The 26,882-nt window shown below is 40.1% G+C and overlaps 1 protein-coding gene across 1 annotated transcript in view; it reads left to right on the top strand.

The window, feature by feature from the left end:
* The window catches only part of LOC139214775 (receptor-type tyrosine-protein phosphatase mu-like), a 143,774-nt gene that overhangs the window by 9,853 nt on the left and 107,039 nt on the right, over positions 1-26,882 (top strand). The window contains exon 2 of the mRNA XM_070845697.1: positions 25,979-26,101. Within this exon, the coding sequence (XP_070701798.1) occupies positions 25,979-26,101 (123 nt within the window). The remainder of the gene's footprint in view (positions 1-25,978; positions 26,102-26,882) is intronic.

Genomic DNA, 26,882 nt, shown 5'->3' with positions numbered 1-26,882 from the left:
TTCACACCAAAAGCAATTTTTTCAGCTCTCCTTATTTGTCCCTGCAAATCTGACTGTTGCTTGTCATGGTGTTGGCTGCTGTACTCCTTTCCTACAAATTGTGCAAATAGTTAAAATCGGTCACTTTTACAAACCATGTGTCTGTGTGATGTGTCATTAGGCTACTTCTACAAAGGTACTATAATTGTTTTTAATACTTTCTTGTATATATCTGTGGGTGTTTACTTTCAGACCCCTGTCTGGGTGTAGTACTAGGGCATTGCTGCTGGGCATAGCTTACAAGAGCTACCAGGAAAAACAAAAGTGCTATCCTCTTCCTGTTTTTGGTTGCGCAGTGGTTGATGTACCATGAGTTGAGCTTTCATTTTCCTGATCATACCTGGTGACAGAGAGAATTCCATGGTGAAAGCGAAGCTTACAGGGAACCAAACGCAGATGGTGTAGAGTAGTCTGGCCAAAAAGGTCAAGGAAGGTGGTAGGCAGGCAGACTCAGCAGACTTCTTGTGTGCAAAAGAGGTGATTTTCTCCCATGAAGTTAAACTTAAGTTAGAAAATGATACAAAAATTTATTTACAACAAAACATAATTTCAAAACTAAACTGCAGCTACTCAAAAAAGGAACTATTACACTGTGGCAGCACAGCCCTCACATCTCGCACCCAAATACCTACTCCTTATATAGGGCAGTCAATTCACACCTTGGCTCACTTCAGCTCTACCATTCAGCAACATGGTGACCCAGTCTGCCCCCCGAATGCAAACAAATCTGCAAATAAAATCACAGCACACACTACAAACCTCTAGACACCTCCAACCATTTCCCCACAAGCTAAACAAGCGAAATCAACAATAATTCATGCGCTTTAATACCAACAAAACATTTGTCAAACGGAAAAAAAAAAACCCTCCACTTGGTCTGACCCAATGATGTCACTCTGACATCACCAACACCATAAATTGGGGAAGTGCTGGGCCGGCCTCCTCTCCAAACACTCCTGTGTGGTGAGCCAGAACAAACAAAGACAGGTAAGTATAAGCAATAAACAATTTAACCACTTTTTGTCTGCAACTTATTAAAGGATAACTGAACTAAATGACTGTTTTACTTTAATCCTTCATGCACTAGATGTAAACTGTAACCTAATAACACAAACAAACCCAGGATAGTATGTGCCTCAATGTTACACTGGCCTGGTCAAATGAAAGAAAGACACACATAGGAAAAACAGAATGTCAAATGTAGCATGAACATGTCCAGGGACAAGTGGTGAGGAGAAATGAGCGCTGTCATTATTCTACAGCCTTTACTTTGAGCAATCAACGCTTAACTTCAAAATAAGTTAAAGCAAAAAAAGTTGTCTACTTCCTCTGCAATTAAAAAAGCCAATATGCCTCATATTTCTGATTTATTTTGTCACATAGGTGTATATTTAAAGTAATTTAACAAATTGCATGTATTCCTATTGACAGCAGGCACTGCTTAATGAATATGTACCACATAATATTCTGCTTCGCATTTGTCGAAACCATAATGAACCCAAAAGTGAATAATTTCAGCGCCAGCTCTTACAATCAACCATATATAAATTAAATAATTTCATGTCTGCACTCGGGAATGGCACAATACTGCCAATGTTTTTTTTTTCTGTAAATTAGACTTGTAGTACTTTACTCAACTTGAGACTGACATTAGTGAATTAAATGTCACTGCATTAAGTTTCTGTACTAGCAACAGAAAGGAAAACCTAATTGAACATGTGAATTTGAGCAGAATGAAGCGCTGATATTGGTGAAGTTTGGATAGAACTCCCATGCCTTGGACAGGCCAGTGTGGCTCATCTTTGCAGAAGTCTTATTCAGTGGCTGGAATGTTGCAGCAGCATCAAACGTTGCAGATCTGGGTTGCAGTAACCTGGTGAGGCAGAGGCACACAGGCTGGGTTCAGAGGATGAATAATTCACTCCCATGAGCCCAGACTTCTTGCCGTGAGACTAATATTCAACAGCACCTGTGAGTCTGAAAATCTCCCCCCTTCAACCCACCAGGTTCCTTTCCCTGGGGAAAACCTTGCCCTGGCATCACCCCAGCTGTGCTTTCTCCAGACTGTCAGAATAGCACTGCTGTGGCTGGAATGCTGTGCTGGGATGACAGAAATGTAAAGAGGAAACATAGTTCAGTGTACACTAGGCTGCTGTGTGACTGGACTGAACATAATTGGGTCCGGGTATCGAACCTCAGTACTTTTTTTTGGTACCAACAGAAGTGTCAGCTGGCATGGAGTTTCTCATCAAATATGTTATCTTGTTACTTATTCTTTCATCATATACTCCCTGATTTAAATGATAATTTTACCAAATGAGAAGACAATCTCACAACAATGTCTATTTAGTAGCTGTTAGGGAGCTTTTGACAATGTCATATGGTCTTCATCAGCAGAGTTTGCCCAGTTGTTATTGAATTCTAGATTCAGTTTCCATTTTTGTCACAAGCACTTTAAGGACTTTTCCTAACTAAAAAAAGGCCTAGGTTCATGTCAAGCTGCAGAAGAGCTATTAAATGCACCTTGTGGTGAGATAGTTTACTTAACTGCTTTTTCTGAGGTCAAGTACATCAACATTTTGGAAATTTTAACATTTTGTTAGTTCTTGCACAACTGTTTGTGTACATCATGTTGATGTATTTTATTTGTTGATTTATGCATAACAATGGCATAGAATTTTGTTAATTTCCCCCCCCTCTTCCTATCATTCTACATTTCATCACTCAGCCGTCATTTCTATAATTATCTGAACAAAAGACGCTGAAGAGTTGGCAGATTGACTGCGTCCAAACATGCCTGTGTAGGCGTTAACATAAACACATGTACTGTGTTTATAGTGTGTGTGTAGGGTGGCCACTTCCCACAACTGTGCACTTGGATGTGTGTTGAGTGTGTGTGCCGTGTAAATGTGTGTGCTGTGTTCTCCTCCTCGTTCCTATGTGTCAGGTAGCGGACCCGTCTCAGCCTTATTATCAGGAATGTGACAGAAGGCGGCTGGCAGCATCGCCGATGCCTTAATGAAACCTGGGCCCTGGCTAATTGGTGACACCGTGGCGTGAGGGAATGAGGCAGGCAGTAACCAGGCTGGCGGGACCAAAGGAGAGGACAGCAGGCCCAGCACTCACACTATTGGGTTTAGTCCGTCATGTTCATTTGTAGAGCACACGGGAGGTAACACCTACACTCGTCTTATCAAGATCCTGCAAATGCAAAACCACTCGCTGGCTTTTTTTTTTTTTTACTGAGCAGAGGTTTCCTTTTCATTATACCTTGTCAAGTTATTCTGGAAGAGCTAGGTTTGGCTGGGGCCAGACCTTGATCTTTTTTCTTTGTGGTGCTGGGTTTTTCAACATGTGTTTGAGTTAAACAACCAAGCGAGTTGTGCTTATAACAAAAACTAACAGGCTTTAAAGTTTGACTACTTTTAGAAGAAAAAAAAAAATCATCCATTCTTCTCCTTTTAAGTTAAATTAATTTGCAATATTCATCATTACTCAAATTCATACACTCAGCGGTTTTACTGCTGCAGCCTTACATGCTGTGGTATGGCCATCAGCATATGGTGGCTAATGTTAATTCATATAACATGCATTACGGAGTCAGTACTTTATGACACTTCTGTATTTGTGCCACTGTTACAATACATTTTAGCATTATCCATTATTTGAAGCAATAATGGCCACTTAGGCATAACTTGAATAGGCTCTGTATTATGAGTTTGTTCACCCTAATAACTTAAAAAATATATTATAACTAGCATGTAGGCAAACAGAAAGTGTTTGTTTGATTTTTCTATGTCTAATTTCTGCTGGTACCTCAAAACATTCAAATCTCCAGAAACAATCTGATGACTAATTCACAGACCTCGCTGAGAACAGTTTTCACTGGGACTACTTTACGAAGAAATTATACACAATTATAATTATACAGAATCTGTTGAGATACTGTAGAAATGTACACCACTATGGGTAAGCCAGTTAACATGTTTGTTTTGTAATTTGAATTAACCAAGCCTTTGAGCTCGGGCCAGATGATGACGGTGCCGCAGGTTGTCTGTAGTCCTTCCTGCCTTGCCCTGGGCCGACTGTCTGACCCTTCTGCATCACAGTCAGCCAGTTTGCCTTCCTTATGTCCACCAGAGCTCGAGGGCGCCTTCTGGGGTGTCAGAGCTGACCTTTCTCTGTTGGTAGCAGGAGTAACGTACAGCCGGCCTCTATCTGTCATGCTCCCAGCTGTGTTTAAACCTCAGAAAGGACCACAGGGGCCTACTTCGATGTTATGTTGAGTAATGGCAAATGAGGTACAGTATGAGTTGTGTTGCTCAACTGGTCTCATACTGATACTAATGGCTGCTACTTGCCCCATTTATTTCTAGCACCAATCATTATCTGTCATTGAAATGTAGAATTATATAAGCCATTTAAAAGTTCATTATGAAAAATGACTTACTTTAACATATAGCCAGCATTTCATTAAGTTAAAGAACTGTGTGACGAAGCGATTGCAGTTTAAGAGAGATTAATCCAGAGACTAAAAGGTGTTCAAGTCCCTGTCTATCCTCTATCTTCACTGGTTCACATCTGAGGCTAAGCTTGTTTGTCCCGAAAGATCAGCATGAAAGATCTGGGTGATATGACCATGTTGTTTTAGACCCCTTCACGAAATGACCTGATCAAACATCCTCTGTGCTTATGGGCTGACAAACACCACAACAAATCAGATTTCCTTCCACTTCACTTCTCTCTTTCTGACGCAAGTGACAGATCTAGCCCAAGTCTGTGATCTGGCTGTCCTCGAATACATGGGGAGATCAAAGAAGGCAAAAACATTTACATAAAAGATTATGTATGAGTTGTAATTAGTGCCTGCCTTGGCAGTGACAACAGAAAAATATGTGATTTTGGCTGGAAGATGAAACGAAGGTGGGGTGAGATTTATAATAACCAGGTCTGAGTTTTAGTGTCACATTCTTAATTGAAGAAATCCCCAAAGATTGTCCAGCTTTTCCAGGAGCACCTGACTCAGAAAAAGATAGATTAGGATTAGTCTTATTAATTTTTGTTAATGCATTCATGCACATTCATTTTCTCCAAGATAATTACGTGTTTTACTTTGATGGCTCCTAATTCTGTATGCCCAAGTGTACTGCTGCAACTCCAGCAGTGCAAATCTCTTAAAACACGCTCTCCTCAACTCCATCCTATAAAAATTAGGTTATTTCATCCTTCAAATTCTATTCAGAATCATATGTAGTTGTCATATCACATCAAGGTACGACATTATGATTTAGAGTGAGTGATGCAAGATTATTGCTGTGGGCTAAAATGGATTTTTGCTACACGCTAGTACAGTGGGTTACCATATTTATTGCATGCCGAGAATTTTTCTGAAGATGTGTCAATTGGCAAAGCTGTAAGAGAAATCTTTTTAATGCGTCTGTGCTACAGCATGTCATTAGAGGCAATTTCCCTGCCACAAAGAGGGTCAGCAGAGGGGGTCACATTGTTTTGTGTGCTCATTGGACTATTATCTAGAATTGTGGCAGAAGACAATTTTTGAAATTTCATTCTAATCATTGTAAGTAGCTTGGTGAGGTGGAAGTTCATCTCGCACACTTGTAAAAGGGTACTATTTTCGGAAATTAAATAGGACGCCCTCGGATGTGCACACCTTATCTCAAGCTAATACAGTAGCACACACACTATGGAGCTGTGACAGTGGCGCGGTGTAGAGGCTTATCCTCCGGTGGGAGGAGCTGACATTTATTCTGAAAATTCACCTTTGGTTTCTGCCTCTGGATTTATGATATCACTCTTATCTAGATTCCATCACAATTTTTCATTACTGTGGTACTCTACCAGTGTGTGACTTTCTGTCATGGCTTGTAAGACTTGCCCTCAGAGAGTAAAGACCGAGCTGTATGAATAGTTTGGTCTTGCATCGCTGATGTCTTAAAATGTATGCAATATGTAATCATCATGAAGATATGCATTGACATTTTAGATGTGTGCATGAGGACTGCATCAAGGCCTCTTGCGATGATGTTGGACTGGATGCCAGACAATCCGCTGGCTGTAGTGGTGGAACATTCAAACCCTGCGCTTAATTAATGTTTCGCCCGACTTGCTCCAGTTCTGTCAATCCCTAATTCCAGGAGGAATATTATCCTTTGCCCGTTAATAAGTTTTTAAAACATCTTTTCATTTTACTTGGGAATATGCTAAGATTTGCTTAACACGTTTAATATATCTACACTATCGCTCTCATAGGAGAAAGTCAACAGAAGTTGTCTTGCAGGCATAATTTTCCAGGAAAAAATGTCTTGGCGGGGATTCTTGTCCTTCATCATTTATGTTCTTAAATCAAAAATACTTAGAGCCCCGTCCTTGGTTAAAAGTGGTCTCTGAATCAGAGGACATTGTTGCAATTTTCTTTAGATTGAGTAGAATCTGACAGCACATTTGTAGCCAGTCACCTGATCTTGCCCCAGTTGTCTAATTTCATGAAATGAATATCATGTAAAACAGCTCCCCCTTTGTGTCCGGAGACGGGCTGATTTCCACCCCAGTGGACGTGCATGATGTTAATGCCCCCCAATATGTGGCAGCACACACTCTGATGCTCAGTTTAATGAGGAAAACACTTGAAATACAGATAATTCATCCAAACATGCATGCTCTATTAGACAGATCACATTGTATTGTTGTGAGGTCTGGGCCAAACAAGGGTTTGTTTTTTTTGGTGCCAAACAAAACAATGACAAATTGGCCTGGGTCTCTTAAATGATACCAGGTATGGCAAATAGGCAGCAATAATGCACTATTTGTTATACTCTCTGCATAGTGCTTTCACAGAGGGAGGGAAGTGTACAGAAATAAAGTTTATCAACTCAGTTAGCATTTTTTGGAGAATGTAGAGGTTTTTTGAACTTCTAAAACCAATTTGAAATTGGTTTTTAATTTGCAGAATCTGTCACTTTAACCTTTTCAAGCCACTTTTTTTGGATAGAAAGGTTAATCTGCAGCATCAAAACTGCAGAGATACAAACAATGCTTGTCAAAGGTGATGCTCTAAGAATAGCGCCATTTACTTTAACATGACACTGGATGAGTAACATCCCAGCCCAGGCACATCGATTTGGTGATATCAGGTCAAGTTAATTGATTTCTATACTCAGGTATAACTCAGGTTGAAAGAAGTTTAGGTCAAGATCATGTGGAAAAAATGAGCATTAAACTTTTTCAACCTAGACTAACCCAGTTTTAGGTTACACTTCTAGACATATTATAACCTGCAAATCACCATGTAATTCTTACTGTAAAGCTCCTAGTTCTGCCTTTTGATGTCAACATGGCAGAGGAACCAGATGTAGCCCACCCGTGTTCCCTGCGTGCTCTCATTCACCACGTTGCCATAGCCTGAGGATATGGCGTGGGCCTCCGGAGGCAAGGTATCTCCGGCGCAGACACAGATTGCCGGAGACATGGAACACTTGGGAAGACGGATACCTCAGCCGGGCGCCTGCTGCCATTTAAGAGTCTCACCCTGCTCTGAACTGACATTTCTGTTTTACCATCCCTCGTCCGAGTCATCGCCCCCGCTCTGCCGCTGTCGCCGTAAACTTGTGTACAGAAAAAAAACATGTGATAGTGGGAATGGAAAGTTTAGTCCCAAGCACAAACAAAATCTGTGGCCTCACAGTATATATGTCTTTGAGTTGTCCTTCTTCTGCAGTCAGTCAGACTCAGAATACCGAGGAAAGTGCGATGCAGCCCTGCACCCAAGGGAGAGCAGTGAGCCTGATGAGCTCCCCGTGGCCAGGCCAGGTGCTTCTTTTGGAGTCACGGGGGCAGCACAGATCTGCGGTACCATGGGAGGGAGGATTGACATGATAACATAGCGGACCAACTCCCTGCGCCACCCGGCAGCACGGCCACACAGCTTAATCCTCTCTCCACGAGGGCAGAGCTGAAACACTCGTTCCCCTCCTAGCTCAATCCTCTGTCAAAACAAGGGGGTTTTGTCAGCCATGAGGGGTGTTGCATCCCTCTCAGTCCCTGCCAACGGAAGCGCTATTACTGCCTGCCAATGCCTCGGGAAAAAAAGAATACCCAATATGCATATTATTCTAATACCAGCCGTCAGTGCCTGGAATTACTCGGCATGATACCATAATGAATGCGGTGCCTTGTAGGTTTCTACATAAAGCTGTTTTGCCACTTGGATGAATAATTCATACTAGCCCAGAGGCAATGAATCAACCAGGCAAGAACTAAGAAAATTAGCCACCAATTAGTGTTTATTTATGGGGATGGCGTGTTTTACTCTCAATCATGTTGCCAAAAGAATATATGCAAAGTAAAGTTTTAATGACCCCTCTGACCTTGGGAATACAAATGAGCAGAAGGGAGAAGAGGAGAAGAAGGCTTGACTGTTGTATGAATCAGATGACCCCCATGTCTCCGCTGCCCCCCCCCCCCCCATCTCTCTGTCGGGTTATTGGACTCTCTGACTCCTGTCTCAGCCGGCCTCCAGACATACAGTATCAGAGTTGGCCTCTCAAAACAGATTGATTTAATCTTTCAGCACATGATATGTAAGGGACTCTGTTGACTGAGGGGATGTGATGTGAGGTTTTAATGCTGCCACATGTGAGCTAAACCTCTGTCTCCTTGGAGCGTGCAGCCCCCACCTCCACCATCTCCCCCCCTGGCTGTTCCTAGCCCAGCGCACTGGCAGCTTGCCCAGATACATTGGTAGTCGTTAGTTGTCACTGGAACGATGTGACACGTCGCTCTGATTCGCGGGGACTGTTGTTGAAAGTGATCGTTCCTGCCAAGGAGAAGCCCTCACCACGGATAAATGGACACTGAACAGCATGTGAACAGAGAGATAAAAATGGCAGACAGAAAATAAACTAGTCAGCCTCGGCGTCTAGCCCGGCCTGGTGAGCTTTGCAGAGAGGTTTTCAGAGAGGCACAAATGGACATTTTGTACATCTTCCTTTTTTAATTACTGATTTTCCATTTATTTCTCCTACATGTTAAAAAAAATAAAGTTGAGCGCCTCATTCTTGAAATTTATGAAGAGTTGAGAACTCGCTTTAGTTTAGTTAGTTTCTCAAGGTCAATGAGTGGAGAAGATATCTCCAGCCAATTCAATGAAAGACAAACAGACATGAGTGAAGGATGGGTTTTATAAAAATCAGACAAGCTGTCGACAGGAGGATAAAGGAAAAAAAAAACCCTGCCAGATATTCATGAGGATAACTCTCCAGCGTCTGTGCTCTCTTTCATTCCTTTGTAAAGCTTTGATTGTGAGGAAATATGCTGCTGTGGACGTCTCGTTCTTTTCATGAGCTCCAAATATGGAGTTTTCATAGCCGCAATGAGTCAGACATTGTGTTGGCCAGAAGATAAGGGAGGCCAGGTGACAGACAATGTTTCAGCTTTCTCTGACTTGTGGGATAAGCGCTGTTCATGTCAGACCATTTACTTTAGTTTTCACATGAATATGCTGAAAAGAACTGTCTAATTTAAAGCACAGTTTAGACAAAATGCAGTTGGAAGAAATTAGATTTTTTTTCTTCCACATGTAAACCGTGACCTTTTTTTTTGCTCAATACCTTCACTGAACTTGAAGTTGCTAAACACTGTTTACAAAGGTGGATACAGAAAACTGAGGCTGCTGGCCTTTGAATGCCTTGAATTCTCTCTATGAATTGTATTGGCAGTTGTGTTGTGTACATAACAAGCGTGACAGTATGCTCCACAATACTTTGTAAACCTTCAGAAAGTACATTCACATGCACCCATTTACATGCAGAGAACCCAGTTACTTCAGTAATCTAGTTTTGGCTTGACATTATTTAGCTTCATAATTTGGTTAGAATAACAAGCTTAATCCTCAGTTCTAAGAACTAGAAGAAAAAGGTGGCTGCAGAGGACATTATGGTATTTTCCCCTGTATTAGAGGGAGGTTAATGGACAAGATAGTTGGCAGCCAGATTTCCTACTTGTTCTATTTTTGTTATTATTAGCCATGCTAGCGGTGTGACAGTGTGAATGTCAATGTTAGTGTGTTGGACGTTCAGGCCACTTTAGTCTAAAAATCTCAAATGTTGGGCTGATTGCCATTAAATTTTGTACAGATGTTCATGTGTGAATGAATTTCCAATAACTTTGATGATACCTTAACTTTTTATTCAGTGTGATCATTAAAAATTCCAGTCAGTCCAGGTCAGTTTTCGTATTTGTACTTTGGTTTATGACAGAATACCTAAAAAAAAACATAAAAACACAAATGGCGTTCCCATCTGCCTCAGCTGTACTTTCTGTTTAGTTGGCTGCTTAATACCAAATGTTTGCATTTGACGCTAAACTAAGATGGTGAACATGGTAAGTGGTGCTAAACATCAGCATGTTAATATTAGCTGTTTCCCAAATCCATATGACATACTAATTGTATACAGTATGTACACCAGCACATTCTTAAATCAGCTGTACTTAGTGTGCACGGTGTGAATATACTTATATATATATGGGTTTTTGGTAAGCTAACATTAGCTTATAGCTGAAGGACTATTACCATCGTTTATACTTTACGTATCCTACCAGCTCTTGGTGGCATGCGGAAGTCTCTTGACCTCTTTTCTTTGATTCAGTCTCCACTCTAATTTATAACACTTGATATTTATGTAATCCTTTATTACTGTGTATCACATTTACTGTATTTTGCATCTTAAATCATCTGTTATTCCACATTATTCTGCATTATTCTTTGCCACACATGTCTGCTCTTCCATTGCTCAGTGTGAGAATGTTGCTGTTTTCTTCCCTTTTTAGGTCATTTTGTGAATTTTTTCTTTATTTGAACGGAAGCTGTATGGATGGAGGGTTTCGTATGCTGCATAAGTCGTAAAGCATTTGAGAGCAACTTTATGATTTTAGGTTAAATTAAAAAAAAAACTTGAGTCTACCTTTGTTACTGGTAAGCTGTTCTTCCTTAGGACAGGACACTACAGGTTTATTCTGGCGACATGGAGATCTTGTTTTAGGGTATCAAAGGCTTGAGTAAACCGCTTAACTCAAATAAGACCTTAACGGCTGTATGGCCCACAGCCAGGTTGCTCCGTGCATGTTAGCAATAACCACTATGTCGCTGCAGCTGCATCACCATGACAAATTGCTGTGGATTTCTTGAACGTGGTGATTAAAATAATTCAAAATTGTGACTTCTTGTAAAACACTCGTCCTGTTTTAGCTGGTTGCTGTCAGATCTGGTCCTTCAGCTGAGCTGGAGTAAACTTGTCGACTTATTTCAGTGTCCCTGTGTCATGTTCTGTGCTATGGAGATGATATGATTCTGTTATGAGTCATGAATCACCATGCTATCATGTCTTCTCCTGAAACTCCAGGGAGGACAGCACTTGTCACAAGCCATTGTGGTTTGTTCCATCAGACTGACGCCTAAGTGCCTGTGTTGTGTTCTCAGCCAGTAATTAGCCACAGCCCTACAACCCCAGTAACACAATTATATCTAGGGCTGCTACTTTCCTCCCAACCCACAGCAATAATGAATGAACTGCAGGTTAATGAAAAGTGTGTGTGTGAAATGGAAGATGCCTCTTGAAAAGTTTCACACATCTATTTCATTAAGAGCCAGAGCCGGAGGCCACAAAAATGATCCAGTACTAAATTTACAGCTTACTTTGCAACTTCTCACCTTAATCATTAAAAAAATGAAAGCTTGTGAATGTCGAAATGAGGCACAGCTTGTTAATTTTATGCACAAGATGGATAATACATTTATGCTCCTATCTTTTTAGAAATACAGCTGAATGTTCACATTTTCCTTTTAAGGAACAAATGTGTCCCAGGCGCCAGTTATCATCACTCACATTTGTCATGTAGAAGCTTTGGGAAGTTTGCCAACCCTCAATCTGTTGGAGAAGTTTGTGTTTTGTGCATTGTTTGTTTGTGTATGCATATGGTTTATCCCAAGTGCCAGAGTGTTAGTTAAAAGTTTCCAATGTTTGTGCTTCACAGAATCCATGTTTGTATTTGGAATAAGTGCAGTTTTAATTGCTGGGGATGCAAATTCAGACGCTTTCAAAGCCAGCAGCCCCCCGGTAGTGCCAGGTCAGCACTACAGATGGTCAGCGTGCAACATTTCTTGCTGGATTTTCGCTTAAACATCTGGATGTTGGAGTTAATACCCACTGTGGCTGTAGCTGACCATATTTTGTGTAATCGCACCGTGCTCTCTCAGATTCATCTTGCCATATGGGAGTGGGCTACATAAGGTTAACTTAAAAAGTTTCTCTACTCATAAGTGGGAAACAACTTCCTGTTTTTTTTTTTTTTTTCTAGGCTCCATCCAAAGAGTCAAAATCATTGTTAAAATAACAGTCCCTCACAGCTGTGCACACAGAAATAGATGAATGTGAAGCCGCCTTTCTCATCATTCTCTCTTTACTCAGGCCACGTGATGATCACTGCTGTATACCTATGAGAAGTACACAGCAGTACCATCTCTTCCTTGTGTACCTCTCTGCTGCTTTGTTTTTTTTTCTGTGCTACTTGTCTCACCAGCCTACAAAAAAAGGCAAACTGAGGGGGGATGAATTCCAAACTGCATCAAATAGAGTAAAAGCAACGGACAGATGATGACTGCTGATCTACAGATGGGTGACAAATTAATGGAAAAAGCAACATGCAGTGTTTTAGTAAGGTGTTGGGCCGAGGCCAGTCTGAGCGTCTTGTATATTATCATTACATTCCAGTCACATAATTAAGCAACAGATTTACGGAAAAATAATCACCCAGCGATCTTTGAAAAAACAGAAGGTGGTTTGACAACACTTACAGCTCTTCTGACGGTGTTTCCAGAATCCATAAGGACTCCAGATTATTTCAATATGGATGATTTTGAATGTGGCACAAAGAGAAAAGGCTCTTATAACCCATTTCCCAACAGACGGGTATCCAGGTTGTTGGGAATGGCATTTGTATGTGCTCTTTTTATAAAACAGAGGTAAAATACGAATGCTTATGTCTCTATTGTGACTCAAATGCAATGGTAATGCATAAGAGGTACAGGCGTCTGGCTACCACGAGCTTTCAGCACAGCTTCAATGCTCCTTTGGCCAGATCAACAATACAGGAGCAATGAAGATACGTTTTCCAAAATCTAATATAACGTTCTAATGATGGTAGTGGAGAGCACTGTATTACACATTCATGTTGTTTTTCCACCCATTTATGATGATTTTCCCTTCAATTTGCACCTATGTAGAATATTCACTTTCAGCTGTAAAGGAGAAAAATGATGAGCTTAAGTTAAGGTCTGTTTTGTGCCTCTTGGTATTAGCATTGAGGACGATGCCCTGTGGTTGCAGTCGATTCCTCAGTAGCCGTGAAGCTAGCAGCTTTTGGTGAAATCGAGTACCCCACCCCCTCCTCAAGTCTCTCTCTCTCTCTCTCTCTCGCTCCCGCTCTCTCACTAATCTCACATTGCCTGGAGGTGTTTTTGTGCGTTTTGTGGTTTAGGTCAATTTGTTGATCTGTGCTACGGTGAAATTCCATCAAAGGGATCATTTCTTTCACTATTCTGGATTAGCAGCATTTGATGTAAAAGTGACTGATGACTTTGGAACCCTTTAGATAAAGAAGATGCTGCTAATTTCACATTAAATGAAACATTTCTGGTAGTTATTGCTTTTGCCATAAATGAGCCATTAAGACATTTTAATAGTGTCAGATCTCAGTGGTTTAAAGTGCCATTAATTTTATCATCTTCTTATCCTCTCTTGTCTTTCTCTAACAGCTTCTGTCTATTCTTTTTCGATCTTCTCATGGTCAAATTCATGACAGCCACAAGCCCTGCAGCCCTTTGCATGCTGTCCGTGATGATGTCTGTGACATTTCTGAAACCATGTCAAAATAGCCTAAACATGGCAGTGAGTGCTGCATTGTTGGGGTGTGAAAGAAGGCTTTGGCAGCTCTCCTTGTTTTATGATTGATACAGCTCTTCTGGCCAAACTAATATAGGCCTAAAACCCTGCGGGATGGTCAAGCGGAGTAGACAGCTCAAAATGATGTTTGACTGGATGAGACATTTTCGTCAAATGTAAGAGTATTGTGAGTATCATGACCTCAGTGGTTATTCAGATGATCTATAACCAGAGGGATCATATAGACAGATTGACAGATCTCGCTGGTTTTATGAATGACTAGCCTCCAGGTACTGCAAATAAAAGTGGATCACAACAACTTTTTAAGTCACATTATTTTAGCATATTTGACAATGCTCAAGTTTGTTGTCTCAGTTACTATTTAGGAAAATGACAGCGCATTTACTAAATTACATAAGTGACATTTCAAACTGAGACAAAATAAAGGGGCAGATGGCTAACACATCTTTTATTTTGTTACTTTAATTAAGGGCTGTAGTTGCTTTTACTGCAAAGATGTATTAAAGCGGGCTAGTCAACTATATGCCGCATATACAGCAGTGTGCAATTATGGACCTACGGTAGTATTTAGTTACAGAGGCAGAGAGTTTTCATGACGTGTTGACCAGAAACTCTGTTTGCCACATCACATTCAACTGAAGGAATGTAAATGTCACAGAAATATGTCTATTAACTCACACTTACAAGGTAGATACAGCTTTTATCACTTACAGACGTGCCAGTTTTGTTTTTATCTGATGTCGCAGAGAAAGCTTTAGATAAATGGTAGATGATTCACAATGCAGCAGCATGTGCATTGACCAAGCCTAGAAGAAGAAAATACACATTATGTCTATTCTAAAAGTAACAGCCAAGCAACAAAGAGACTTAAAAATAGAGTTAAAGCTTCTGTTATTGGTTTTCAAATTCCTCAGTGAATTAGCACTTGAATACATGTCATTGGACTATTTTAGGGTGTGTGCAGTGTGTTCCTTTTAGACTTTTGAATTTTTCAGAGCTGGTCTGGTATGGGCCCAGACTAAGACCTGTAGGGAGGTGATTTTACTGATTATAAGACATCACACTTTTAAGACACTTGACCCAAACTCTCAACACATCCCTTTTTATTTTAGTGTTCCTATAGTGAACTAATTTGCCCCTTTTTATTGAATTAATTTGACTAATTTAACTAATTTGCTATGTTTGCACTGTAGACATGCTCTGTGGTTAAAATAAATTGACATTAAGTTGTTGTGTGGGCACACTTTTGTTGTTGCATTACCTTGCAAGGCACCTGGATTGGATAGATCGCCATCACACGAATATCCATGTTACCAGACTCCCAGGTTATGTATTTGTGGCCAAATCAAAGTGGTTCGGACCAATCAGCGTAAATTATGAGCAGAGTTTATGTGTGATGACGGCGTGTTAGTTGAAAGTAGTTGTAAAGAGGTTAGCACGGATGCTGCTAAAGCATCAGTTGCATCCGAACTGGAGAATATTTCAACACTTAAACAAGAGAAAAGAAAGGCAGTGAAGTCTTTTCTTGATTGAAAATATGTTTTCAATCTTCTCCTGGCTGGTTTCAGTAAAAGCTTTAACTACATTACATGGTTCAGTGATCTGATTGGTGGAAGTTAACCTGTGTCAGATTTTCCATCCAATTGCCAGCAAAGTATTGTTTGAACGTGCTTGCCTCTTTCTAAAGAAATGCTATGGATGACTTCCCAGATGGTTCTGTGTAACAAACCATCTGGCGTGTCAGGTTAGTTGTTGGACATCTGTATGTATGACCTTTGGAGGAAACACAGGTTTATTCATGTGTTCTAAGTTGATGATGAAGCTTAATGTCGGAGTCGAAGGTTATATACATGTTGATGTTATTTGCAACACTAAATAGGGCTGCAACTAATAATGCTTTTTTTATATTGAAAACAACAACAACGTCCAACGCTATTTTCTAAAGCATTTGGTGACATCTTCAAATGTCTTGTTTGGACTAAGCAACAAGACCCAAACCCACGATATACATTTGAGAAAGCAGGAAATCCTCACGTTCGAAAAACTGGAGCCAGAAAAACTTTTTAATTTTGTCTTGAAAAGTGACTTGAATGATTAACTGAATATCAAAATAGTAAATACCAGTAATACTCCTCTGTTGTTAGATGACTTGATTAATTGACTAAACTTCAGCTCTAATACTAAACAAAGTGGAGAGGACAAAAATATCCTTATTAATGATTATTTGACTACATTTTGTCACTTTTGTTCAGGTTCTTTAGTTTTACACTAAACCAATCACATTATTTTGCTTCAATCTGCACATTTGCTCAGCTCACTGAACGTGACTTCTGTTCACATTGTAAATTCCTTCTTAGACCCAGCAAGAATGTGCTTGCACTATGACTTTACACGGACGTTTGTCACGCTGTTAATGGAAAAAATCTGCAGTGTAACGAGAGATCAGAGTGGTGCTGTGCTTCAGACGTTTGTGTGCTCCCGACTAATACCTGCGATCATTCACCTGGTTGGTACAGTGTTGCAGATAGATCCTAATATTCTCCTGCAGGGGACATGATAGAAGTCGACCAAGGCTGGAAGACCAAAGTCTCCTGACGAACCAGCCTGCAGGAGCCTGATAACCATCTCAAACCATAAAGGTTTCTCTACTCTCTGTGATGTGTTGGGTTTTGATGGGACACTTAAATCTGAAAATAGGTCACGAGCCATTATACAATAATTGAATTTAAAAATTAATAATATTAATGAGACTCTGGGAATTCCTTTGTTTCCTTGATTTATTCATACCACTTGACTGTCTGACTTGATAACAAACCCGGTGAAAAGTGTAATTTGTCTCACTGTATTCTGTCACTCACTGCACAGAGGTGACCTGCACATGCATTATCATATTAAAAGTGGGTTAGCTGCAACGAGTCGTAAAGAATAGATACAGATGTTTTTCACATCTGATTTAAGCTATTTGAAAAGTGATGTGTAAAACGTATTCAATTTATTTAATCCCAATGTTAATTTTTGAAATTAAAATGAATAGGTTTGAAAGATGCAATTTGGATTCAGTTCTAAACACTATTCAGCATAAAGACTGGAAACAGGACGAACAGCTAACCTGGTTCTGTCCAGAGGTAACATCCACCTAGCAGTGCCCCTAAAGGTCGCTGATGAACATGTGACATCCAGCTCCTTTAATCTGTACCAAAAACACCACGGGGTTTCCAGGCAACCAGCCAAGACTCATACATAAAGCCACATTTATAAAAAACCACACCAAATAATGCTTTTTGTAATGAATATAGATTGTATTGTGAATCCCTAAAATGTATTCAGCATCTTCAAAAGAACTACTGAGAGTTGTAAACCTGTACAAATTATTAGCTTGAATTTATTAACCTTTACATTGAAGACCAATTCTTGTTTGTTCTTTTGGAATTTTATTATTCTTATTTATCTTTTTGATTAATTTGTTTGTTTTTATTTATTTACAATTAATTTATATATGTAAGCCTAGTTATTTTCTTCTTTTTACATTAAAGAAACAGACTTATGGCCAATCCTCTGTGATACAGTGGAAATGGACTGTAATTTCAGTTGCAGAAACGGCTTTAGGGTGCAGGGACAAAATCATGTGGATGATATTGTTAGGTGCTTTATGTAGGAGAGAAATGTCATGATAAATGCTGTTAGTGGTCTTTTCTTTACATGATTATCTACATTGTCTTAAAATGTCATTGCTGTAAGAACTTAGGCTGTAATTAAGCACAGCAAGACAATATTCCTCCCACTTGTTTCAAGATTCACACTGACCAGACTCTCCTGTTGCCGAAGCACAACAAGAGCTTGGCACATGCAGTAAATTTGAAAAGGGGGGGCTCATATTCCTCGTGCCTTCCTCATTGGCTCCACATGACCCAGGAGGATTAAGCCTGACCATGGGGTTTTTCTTTCAGGTAGCTGATTTATAGGGCTTCAGCAGAGAAACAAAGGGTCTGAATGTGTTTGAAGTGTGCAGGTGAAGACCCTAAGACGGCACTTTGAAAAAGCTCCCACTGGGATTGAAATCTCTTCAGCCACACCTGTCAAGGCAACGCTCAGATCAGCACGGTAACCTTTCACCTGGGCCGAGATCCACCTTCCACCTGTGCGCTGCCTGCTCACGTGCTGGTCAGACTTTCCAAGCTCGACGCGGCTGTGTGTGGCGGGGAATTAAATGCACTGCATATGTGATTGACGATATGTCATGACAGAAAAGCAAAGTAATGATATTTCATCAAGCTGATAATTCTGCCTGAATGCACAAGCTTTGCCTTGTGGCCTAGATTTTCTCTCCTTCTCAAGAGGGATTGATTCAACCTTTCTTCTATTCTTCTACGTTTTCTAATTAGCTTTAGTGATTTCCTAATTCTTTGACATTCAACCTTGAATTATTCCCTCCTCCACACATAAAAACAAGCATTTGTTCCACTTCTGGAAAACCAACAAAGCATGTTAATATTCTTGTTTATTCCATGATCAAACATAATCATTCTCTCCTCTGGAGGAAACCTCCCTTTTGGCTAATTTCTGGCATTGTTACTTGCATGTTTGACAAATTAGACTCTGGGAAACTCAGAGAGAACTGGAGGGGGGGGGGCTACTGATACTGACATTAGCATTTCATCCCTTCTTTGTTGCACTATTCCGGCAGAATTCAAAGGTTTGTTGACTTAGCAGGTTTTGGGAGGATTGAAGGGGTTCAGTCTGGAGGGTCGTCCTCTGTGGGATGGGAATGCTGTTGTCTGCGGGGGGGGCATAGACTGGGCTCTTTTTCCTGATTCTCTTCCAGGGGGCTCTCTGTTGAGCTGTGGATCTATTTGTCCGCCGGAAACCAGGGGTTTTTCTCCTCTTCCTATACTGTCTTTCATTGATTGAAGCTCTGGCCAGTGGCCGATCGCACCTGAATCCAATGTGAAACCACGCTGGAGGGAGTTTTAATTTCCATTCTTATAGTATCGAGCTACAACTGTGTTGTCAATACACAGGGTTAATTCCACTTTAAACCATCTTCACAAGTTGATTCTGCAGCCCAGGATACACATCAGCAGCAGCAGAGCATTCAGATACAACAGCATGTTTCTTTGTTTTTTTCATTTAGGATATTTGACAGTCTAAGTTTTCTCAGCTTTTCCTCACCTCACTGATCAAAACGCATCTTCTCCTCGGTGCAGTTTTAACTTGTGCAACAAATAAACAGTGATTTTAATAGAGCGCCTTTTATGCTCAGTCACCATATCATTTCTGGGGGCATGTTGAACACAGGAAAATAGGAAGCCAAACAAGCCTGTTTTCACTCTGCCATTCAGTGTATCAACAGGCATAACGTGGAATAGGAAATAGCCATATTTCTCTCTCTCTCTCTCTCTCTCTCCCTCTTTCTCTCCAGAGGGCAGAGGCACTGAGACAGACAGACTGTGTCTCTCTCTGTGGATAGAGACAAGAATGAGGATGCTGGGAACAATAGCAGCAGAAACCATTGTTAACCAGTCTTGTTGCTGTCAAGTCAGAGTTTGGATGTGCTTAAGCCACCTGTCTGCAAACTAACCACCGAGCACAGCAGGTGGTTGTCCTCAGTCTTTATTTAATCTGGTCTTGATCTGATCAACATTTGGGAGCTCACCTAGTTTTTTTTTGCGTAAATGATCCTCTGAAGTGCCTATATCATTTGAACTTAACCTCCCTGAAAAGTTGTGGTAAGCCGTGTTTCAAAATGCACCTACTCTAAATTATAAAAATGTTTAGTGTTATTACCACAGGATACTTATATGCAGACAAACCTGAAGTCCTCATATTATTGCTTAGGGAGAAATGACAATGAGGATCTTCCACGTCTCTCAGTTAGATTCCATATTCATCTTAATTGGTGCCTGGCATGTTATACAGAGATGGAGATGGATTTGAAGTCATTTACTGGAAGTTCTTGACAGGCGCAGTGGAAAAGAACGTCAAGCCCCTGTGCTGGCACATAGCTTGAAAATCATCTGTCAAAATTTAGCATATCTAAGGAGATGGCTGCCTGTCATCTTCAATGTACATCTAACCATGCACAAGGGTGGATTTGATCAGGAACAATGTTGTACTCCTGATGTAAAGCACATTCATCAAGTTGATATTTGGTTGACAAGACAAAAGGCAAAGAGGTTTTTATAATGAGACAGTTTTGAGCTACACATAGTGCCAGTGTTTTTTTCTGTAATGAATTTGTGCACAGTATTTTTACATCAAAATATTCACAGCTTCATACATGATCAGATGCATCCCACTATCTTAACTTACAAATGCGATGTTCTCTTTTTGTCCTGATTTTGTTCCGTCACATTAGATGTGATTTGTCTGTTTTGTTTTGCAAAACATTGCTGACAAGTGCATGGCTCAGACGGGCAGATTATCAGTGGAAATCTCCACTCCAACTTCTTTATTTCCCTTCAAATCAATGTGGTGAACAGCAAGACGTGATTGATAATGATATTGAGATTGATTGTCTAAATCCCATTCCACAGTTCAAAGTCCCCAAACAGATAGTATATATACATGCAATTCAGTGCAGAGATAGGACTTGGCAGGAGCTGCCAATAGATAAGTGAAATAGGGCCAGAGTGAAAAGGCCTATCAGTCCCTAAGGGGCTTAGCTGCAGGATTCTGGAGCTCTGAACTGGTGGTGGTGGAGTGAGATAGTCGACATTGGTTTTAAATTACCCAAGATTGCCTTGTGGTTTCAGTCTGCGGGGACGCCAGCAGACAAGATGTTTGTTAAAACAAGTGCAGACATTAAGGCAGATTGGGGCAAAGAGCAGACCTACGATTTCCTAGCCAGACAGAGCAGGTTGGAAAGCTGGTAATTGCAGAATTGGCAGAGGGGCTAAGGAGGTCTTGCAGCAATGATATCTGCCACTGGGACAGAAGCAGTGGTGATGCTGGAAAAGGGCTAATTTTCCTCCCTGAGAGGATATCCTATCTGATGCCATACAAACTACACTGCATACCACACTAATGGTGCTGTTGCTAATTTGCTTGCTTTGTAACATGCTATATGTAACCCTCAAAGCTACTGGGTAGAAAATGACTATTTACTAAATGATTATTTAATTATCATTAAGGTTAAGGTAAGGCAAAATCCTGAGCTCATGTTTTGCCTAGAAGCTTTCCAGTCTTCTTTTTATTATTTCCTGCTCAACAAAAGCCACAAATACTGTAATACTGTAAAACCACAACCTATCATTTTTGCACTCACTGCTACCTGGTTGTTTTTATGCCAAGCTAAGCTAACATGTGGCTTCATATTGAAGGTATAAGCACGAGAGTCAATGACCTGAAACAACTGTTGGCATCAGATCAGCATTCCTACATGTGATGCTAAACAACCATATTTTTTTTTATTAAATACTTCAGCAATCTACAAAAGTAAAACAACCTCGCAAATGTAAAGAAAGAAGCACCCAAAAATGCTCTAAAACAGAACAGAGCGAAGTCAATTACAACCACACCGAGGAGATTTATTCTGATCATGTTCAAAACACCTTTTTCATTCAATGCCTTACAAATTCTATTTGTACCGTACAATTCTTACCACACTTATTCCCTGGCATTCAGAAAGAGGACTGTGTGCATGCGATTCCTCTACAGTACCAAACTACACACACACGCACACACACACACACACACACACACACACGCACAGCTTTTAATGCCTAAAGTTTACTTTTGTTACAGGTGCAATAACAAAAGGCCTTTTAAGTCTGACTTGAAAATCTTTAGGAGAAATTGGCTCCAGCATTGAGGGGTTGAGGTATTGATTCTGGCCTCTGGCTTAGTCCAGTAAAGATGGATAGATTTCTTTGAAATGCACTCTGTGTGAGAATATAAAGACTATTGTGTGTTCTCACTCAGGAATAAATTGTTTCATGACATATCTGGGGCCACCTTTTTAGCTTCAAGCTGCCTGCTTCTCTTGAAAGGGGAATGTTGACAGGGTGGAGCACATTCATCTGTAGTCCCAGACTACCCACACCTCATAGAAGCTTTTATTGAAAGTTAAATCTCCTTCAGAGAGTTGGCAGCCTCTCGTTGGGATATCTATTTCAGCAGCTGTCTAGGCTGATTATACGAGGGTTCTGCCACACACTGGCAGCGATATAAACCTCCTACAGAGATGAGGACTATTATGATGCTATTGATTGATGCGTTCATCTGCATTCATGTGTACAATCGCTTGAGTCTGAGGCAGCCGTTTGTATTGACGGCACGCAACATGTGATTTGTGATATTTTGTTTATGATTTATGGCATCCACAATGGCAAAGTCACACATTTAAGAAGGCTTAGGGTGACATGTAATTTCTGTAGAACAAGATGCTTTAATGTTTTACCTAACGGCAAAGCACTTCTACAGTAGATCGATAACACAGTGCTGGCGTTATTGGAGAATGTTCCAGTACTGAAGTCTGATACCAAGAGCCATATGTAACAATCAAACCAATGCAAATTGATTTATTGCTTGTTGACACCCTGTTGCCCTGTCTTAATGGTCAAAATAGTTCAGCTAAAGCGAAGAATGTTGGTTGGTTCTTCAATATTGAAAAATCAGTAGACTAAGGGTTTGTTCCTCCCACTGTTTTCAGGTCTATCAAGAATTAATAAAAAAAAAACATGGTTACCAAGAGACTATACAATGTAATCAGGATTCTTATCACCACATTCTTATTTAGGATTGTGTTTGTAATTATTCTGCTGAAAATCGAGGCTTTTAATAGCATTACATACTGCTATGAAGTCAGGTTACAGCTACAGGTTGAACTGCAGGTGGCCAGTGGAAAAGCATTGGTGTATATATAAGTAAAAAATCTGGGTGTCGTCCTTGACGGCACTCTGTCTTTTCAAACACACATCAATAATGTCACCCGCCATCCGCCATCCTGGTCCACTCTCTGGTCACCTCCCGTCTGGATTATTGCAACTCACTTCTCTCTGGTCTCCCCCTCAAATCTCACCTCAAATCCCACCTGTTTAAACAAGCCTACTCACTGTAACATCACTCTGCAGATCTTCCACCCCTTGGTTTTTTAAATTTTTAACTTGCTTTTTCACTGTTTGTTTTTAACTGTGTTGTACAGTGTCCTTGAGTGCCTTGAAAGGCGCCTATAAATAAAATGTATTATTATTATTATTATTATTATATTTTGTTAACCTATTGCCAGTTTATGAAAATGAATGCGAGCAAAACAAAGTTGTTGTTTTTTTTCTGAGCGTCTTTTGAATTCAATTTAACTGAGCAACAAGAGAGTCATTAATAGAACAGATCTGTTAATGATGTCTGTGAAGAGGATAACGTCTCAGACTGAAACCTCACTTTTCCTGATTTATTATTAAACACAGAGTTGACATTTTCAAAAAAAAAAAAAAAATTATACTCTTAAATTAAATAAGAAATGGGCTCTGCTTAGTGCATATTCTTTTTGATGGCTTTTTTTTTCTTCAGTGTTTGAAATTCTCCCTCCGCTGCTGTCACCCACCGACTCGGACTGCATTTCGCTCCTTGCCAGTGCCATCGATTTGAATATCAAACACAAATAAAAGCCACCTCTTTGGGTTTGTGTGAGCTCCGCCATGCTGTGAGAGGATGGTGGGTGGCACAGGGCAACAGATCTTGGAACTATTGAGTCAAAATATTGATGGAACAGAGCCAGTCCCCATATCACTGCAGCCAAAGAGTCATGCTAATATTCTCCAAGTTGCATCTTGGCGACACAGACATTTGTATTTACATACTCAGAAAGTTGACTGAGCATCAAGTGTGTGCTCTTTTTCAGCACCGCCCTCGTACTCACATGCATGCTGGAGTTTTGCACAGTCACTTCAGGGTGATGGTGAACAAGCACAGCTTCCTACTGTATGCTGGGCATGTTGATGGTGATTCACAAGGGTTTTTCCTTCAAATTTCCTCACCCAGAGTCTAAAGCTAGACTTGGGAATAAGTTTTCAGCCACCTGTTAATACTGCTTCACATCGTTGAAATCAACAATTAACATCACAGGTTGTACAGGCTGTGTACTGTGCTGCTCCAGGTTGATGCACTGCTTAACAGCCTCCACAGAATGTGCTCTCCATCATAAAATGGAAGTTAACAGCTGTTAAAGAATGCTAATGAGCTAAGCATAATAGCTCGGAGGTAAAAAAAATTATATATAGATAGAAACTAATAGAACGATTCTGTAATAACACTTCCATACCACATAATCATTCTTTTACATCAAGTAAAGATGCTGCATATGTTCATGGATATCAAGATAGAGCTCTACAGTATACTGTAGCTTTCTAGTGGTGCAACAAGCACATGCAGTCATACATTCAAGTAACGTTGCAGCTGATCAGCTTAATCTATTAAAAAATAATAATCATTTATTTGTCAGTTGTATTCTGTATTAATAATCTGAATCTGAAAAGCACCCAGTAACTAAAATAGATGTAGTGGAGTAAATAGTGCATTATTTGCTTCTGAAATTAGGTAGAAGTATAAAATAGAAATACTCAAGTAAAAGTACCTCAACACTATGATGAAGAACAGCATTTGAGTAGATGTACCAGTGATAACAAAACATATCAAGAATTGATTAATCATTGGGCATAATAGTGACATTTAATGAAAGAATTGAGATAAACTAACATTAACTAGCAAGTTCACAAGTAATGTTTTTCACAATGCCTGCAAGAGGGCTGGTTGTTTTTCTTCACTTCAAAACTGCCTAAAGTCTTCAACCTTTTCACCTGTGATACTTTGACCAATCACTCCTGTTTCTATGTCCACCCCCTCAAAAAACAGACAAAGCAGCAAATATATCATTAGCAGCTGCCCGATGGAGCTGGGTATTAATTATCCTGTGTTCTCCTTGTTTGGCCACTCATTTGCACGTGTACTGTAAATGTCACCAGAGAGATAAATGGAAAAACAAAAACCCCAGCTGGTAGCCTTTATGCAGCAGAATGTCAGAGGGAGCTTGTAGGAGATGAGATATTAGTTTTGGCCTGGCATAGATTCTGGCTCAAAGGACACTCCAAGAGGCAATAAAATGTGTATGTCATCTGTGTTTAGAAACGTATTAACAACGGGCAAGTAATACTTTCAGATTCAGCATTTGGATTCATTTCTGGCAAGAAACAGGATGATATACTGTACATGTGTTATCAGCAAAGAATTTAATCATTAAGTACAGCCTAATATCGTTTTGTCCAGTTCTCCTCTCCACTAAGTCATTTGTGTTCTCTGAAAACGACTTCCTACTGTGCAAAAGCCACCCTTACATTTCACTTTTTTTCTTTTTTTTACTCACTATGAACTTCTTTCCAGCCACATATTGTTTTGACACGCCTTTTTTGTAGATTTATGAGTGGATTGAAAAGCACTTTGGGGGGAAAAGAAGCTCAACTCTCACATTCTCTGTGTGGCCTTTAAGGTGCGAGGAATAAAGGGATATTTGTATTAATCGATCACACGCCAAGCCTGGTTGAAGCCTGGCCCTAATGGTTGCTTGCTGTCATTTTGCAAGCAGCTTGTAAAAAGGATTAGAGTGGCTCTGTGGAGTAAGGGCGCATGAACAGCAAAGTTCTGTGGTCGGCAAGGAAAATAAATCAATTTGTCCCTGATGGTGGTGCAGTTTTGGAACATAATACCTAACGATGATGGAGTTTGGACACTTCATACTTGTCATTGTGAAATTGGACTGCTGTGTTGCTAATGATGGTAATGTATGTTGTGCCTCGCCTACTACAGTAATCCTTCACTCTGTCTCACTTAAATGCATCTCATTGTCTGGCATATTTCATTATGAATACCACTGGGAAAAAAAAGAGAAGAATTCAATTTATATATTCATTCATTTGAGCAGCAAGTTAATGGAAAAACTGTGTAACCATGTACATTTCTTCCCTTTGTCACAGGCGATTGTAACTTTGAAAAGCCGCTGGCAGCCTGTGGATACAGCCAAGGCAGAGACGATGACCTTGACTGGGAGCAGGCCAGTACAAGAGAGAAGCCGTCATCAGATCCATGGATGCCTTCAGGTAAGGACAGTGACACGGGCGTGTGAGGAGGAGAAATAATGATTCCATCACCATACAGAGAATATATCATTGCAACAGTCAGACAGTGTCAAACTGAGTGTCAGTTATGTGTAAGAAACAGTCTTCTGCACTGACGATTGCTTTTACATTGAGGAATGCTATTTTCTAAGCAGGAGGAGTCCACTCGCTAAAATGGAATTCACACCACTCATGAAAAACATATCAAATCAAAAAAATTGGCCCCATTATTTAACACAGAGGCTCCATTTAGAGAGAGGGTCATAATATGCTGCTCCTCTTAATTGCACGGAAGAGGATGAGAAGTCCATGACTGAGAGTATCCTTGAAAACAGTCAAAAGTTCAAGTTCCTTATTGTCATATTGCACAACAAATGGAGTGAAGCAGCTGTTGGCAATTAAATTTCTTGCTCTCAGTTTTCCTCCAAGAGTGCTCATACTAATATTTATAGAAAAAAAAGCTCAGTAAGAAGAATCTACCTAGAATCCAACACAGTTCAGAAGCTAAAATATGGGAGTAAAATAGGAAATAATATAAAGTATAAGATAAAATAGAATATTGTACTGTGGTAGGTAAGTGATTTATTACTTGGCTCAAGTGAGCTATACGCACAATTATTATAAACCTTCCAAATATTAAACTAATTTGACAGAGCTTTTACATGACAAGTTTTTAAGTGAAGTGAAATTTATCTCTGTATGGCCACTTCAGTCTGATGATTTAGGTGTTTACATGAGACACTTTTCTGCTTAGGCTGTAAGT

The sequence above is a fragment of the Pempheris klunzingeri genome, chromosome 15, assembly GCF_042242105.1.
Source record: "Pempheris klunzingeri isolate RE-2024b chromosome 15, fPemKlu1.hap1, whole genome shotgun sequence".
NCBI lineage: Eukaryota > Metazoa > Chordata > Actinopteri > Acropomatiformes > Pempheridae > Pempheris > Pempheris klunzingeri.
Note: the sequence above shows the minus strand (reverse complement) of the source record. Positions and strands in the feature narration are given on the sequence as shown.